This window comes from Micropterus salmoides, unplaced genomic scaffold (assembly GCF_014851395.1).
Source record: "Micropterus salmoides isolate LMB-PRFRI ecotype aquatic unplaced genomic scaffold, ASM1485139v1 Ms_hic_scaffold_2283, whole genome shotgun sequence".
Classification (NCBI taxonomy): domain Eukaryota; kingdom Metazoa; phylum Chordata; class Actinopteri; order Centrarchiformes; family Centrarchidae; genus Micropterus; species Micropterus salmoides.
This window is the reverse complement of record NW_024041466.1, coordinates 1-2,898: the sequence shown is the minus strand read 5'-3', so window position 1 is coordinate 2,898 and position 2,898 is coordinate 1. Positions and strand designations below refer to the sequence as shown.

The window sequence follows — 2,898 nt, the reverse complement described above, 5'->3', positions numbered from 1 at the left end:
TTGTTGGTTTTAGCTATATTATGTGTCTCCGTTGGAAAGCAACACACACATTTACCAGCTAAAATTGGGCAGCATTAGAGATTAAAAAAACAGACAACAGCTCTTTAATAACTGGCTGCTGGTTTAAATGTAACTGACTATTAACTCCCACGTATATCAGAATTCAATAGGCCAAACTTGACTTTTCTCTACATTGTTCTGTTTAAATTCAGCTTGTACAATGTTATAATGAAGGGCACCTAATTCTGAAATGTGTTCTTAATTGATCCCTTGTATCTCTCCCACACGGCAGTGTGGTCCCCCTCCTCTGTCCTACATTGGGTCGTCGTAGTTGTAGGTGGGTGCTGCTGAGTACTGGTTCTGCTGCATAGCTCCCTGTGCAGCTCCCATGGCTGCCTGCTGAGCTGCCTGCTGGACGTGGGGGTTCTTCCAGGCCCCAGTGGTCCACTCCTCCTGGGCCTTACCCAAGCTGCCACCACTGCCACGGTAGAAGTTATGAACCTGCAAAGTAAAGGTACTTTAGCATTGTTACTGTGCTTCAGGAAATTAATGTTTTACAGAATTAAAATGGAAATGAAATAAATTTTCTTTTTGCAAATAAGTAAAGTTTTTTTTATTTATTATTAATTTGTCTGCCGCCCCTACATTAGTGTTCTCTAGAGGGCATGAATTTTTTGTACCACTGATGATGTCGGTACTTTAATTGTTTAATTGATGAGTTAAAAATAGTCCATTTATCACTTAACTTCCAACAGCCATATTGGTAGCAATGCACCCAGGTGATGGACGTTAGCCTTTGCTAGTCCCATCTGTGATTTGACATCAGATTTTCCCTCCCAACTTGTCACGTATGGACGCTTCATCAAGACCCCTTGGTGTCGCTTTTTAATGCCTTGGGTACCCCTTTTGCATAATTTTTAGACATGTAAAGCTCTGCGGTCAAGTTAGCAACAATGTATATGCAACATCCGGTCACGTTAGCAATGATCAATATACAACATCCGGTTACACTACTACAAAATAAGTCCGGTTTCCGGTACCCGGATGGTTTACTCAATGGTGAAAAAGTTGAGCGTGGAATGCTGGACTCTTTTCACCCTCATTGGTCGCCATCTTAGCTACGAAGCGGAGGTGGAGGTACCATCAACCTATTTTCAAACTTGTGAAAATGCCGTCAGAGGAGGCTGCAGCATTTGCAATCGTAAAAGTATGTTATTTTATTCATTTTAATCAAAGTGAACTGAATTCAAGTGAGGCAGGTAAAGATGGGACAAGTTGCCATGTTAACAACTTGCAAGTGTTGACGTCATCAAGACAGTTATGATTTTATGGAGTTGGTTGTTGAGGATTTAAATACAGTGCATTGACAATATAGCACCATATATCCAGTTTAATTACACTTAACAATGACCTTTAGCTGATGTGGGGCCTCCAAATTGGTTTGGTTTTCAGGCACTTTAGCATTAAGTGCCACGTGAATTTGCCAGGACTTATACAAGTTCCTAACCTCTAACATGCACTTCCTGTGCTCTTCTTCTTCTATCCCCTACAATGATCTTGATTGATTGCACTTTTTGTTAACTCTTACTTCCTTCCTAGGTATTTACCCCATTGATGCGATATGTACTATGAGCTCTTACTAGTATTTATTGTCAGTTGTAGATCTGTATTTGATTCTATGTTGATGCTTGTATGTTGTTCCTCAAATGTAAGTCGCTTTGGATAAAAGCGTCTGCCAAATGAGTAAATGTAATGTAAATGTAAGTTACTCATACTCAAGTTTTAACAGTCTGATGATTTGCCATCACAACAGTTGGACCCATGAAAGACAGATACAGCTAATGCTAGCTAGACTCTATGCTTTGTACAATGTGGCACAACACCGAGTGTAACTCAGCAGGTGTTGAAATAACAAGAACAAAAAGTAAGTTAGCACTCCCTTCTCGTGGGAATTGTTAGCAAGCCAAGTTCATTAGCTTTCACTTTCCGAATTGAAGCTAGGTAGCCTAGTTAGCTAGCTCACAATTATCGAATTTTCGGAATACACTTAGCAGCACCATGGGTCCATAACCAAAGCTATGTGAATTTAATAGAAGATAGGGAGAGAATAAGTGTTTTGTATCAGTGTATGTGGGCTACAAGGTGATGACGTTCTCCAGTTAGTAGCACACCACGGAAGTTGACAACAGGTCTCCTAGCAACACCGGACCTAAAATGTCAGTCGATCACTGCCAAGTAAAACGCCCACCCAGAGGTTTGAAGCTTAGCTGCATTTTCCACAAATTTCAAAAAAACCTTATCCTCTTATATGTAAATAATCATGCAAAATAGTATAATCGTGTAATAACTGTACAGTACCATTATAGTTAATATTTCCTAAGAAAAACATTTCAACTTTAAAGAGCCTTTTTACCCATGAGCCCACACACTGCTCATTTCTGCTTCTGGAGAAGAAGCTTAATTTTTTTTTACTGAAAGAAGCAGAAATGTATATGTCACCTTTGTGAGGGCGATGGTGGAGAGGACAGCCACCGCAGTAAACATGATGGTGGTATCAGCATGACCACAGCTGAGCCAATGTTGGTGCTGAAGAAGGTGATGGTAGCCAGCCAGCCACTGATGGGAACAACAAAAGAGTTGTAACATCTTAAATGTATGACGTGCGTTACAAAATATGTGTAAACATTGTTATAAGCCAGAGAATTTGCGTCAAAAACATCAAACTCCTCCATGGTTATACACCAGTCAAATGTGAACACTCAGAAATTATAGCAGATTAGTGCGACTTCCCAAGTATAGCAATATCTCCTATTAACTCAGTATCAAGTAATGTGATAGTTGTCTGTACATCCTAATTTGGCAAACTTTTAATGGTGCTAATTCTCCAAATATGAACAA

At 39.9% G+C, this 2,898-nt stretch overlaps 1 protein-coding gene across 1 annotated transcript; it reads right to left on the bottom strand.

The window, feature by feature from the left end:
• Positions 1-276: 276 nt before the first annotated feature.
• On the bottom strand, positions 277-2,550 carry LOC119917860 (secretory carrier-associated membrane protein 5-like). Its single transcript, XM_038738282.1, has 2 exons — positions 2,500-2,550; positions 277-501 (listed from the first exon to the last, which is right to left on the bottom strand). Exons 1-2 carry the CDS (start codon positions 2,542-2,544, stop codon positions 313-315), a joined length of 234 nt encoding a protein of 77 aa, XP_038594210.1. The 5' UTR covers positions 2,545-2,550; the 3' UTR covers positions 277-312.
• Positions 2,551-2,898: the final 348 nt, after the last annotated feature.

Coding starts and splice junctions, on each gene's coding strand:
- LOC119917860 (XM_038738282.1), bottom strand. CDS start 2,544: ATGTTTACTGCGGTGGCTGTCCTCTCCACCATCGCCCTCACAAAG. Junction 502..2,499: donor CCACCATCGCCCTCACAAAG/GTGACATATACA, acceptor TTTACTTTGCAG/GTTCATAACTTCTACCGTGG.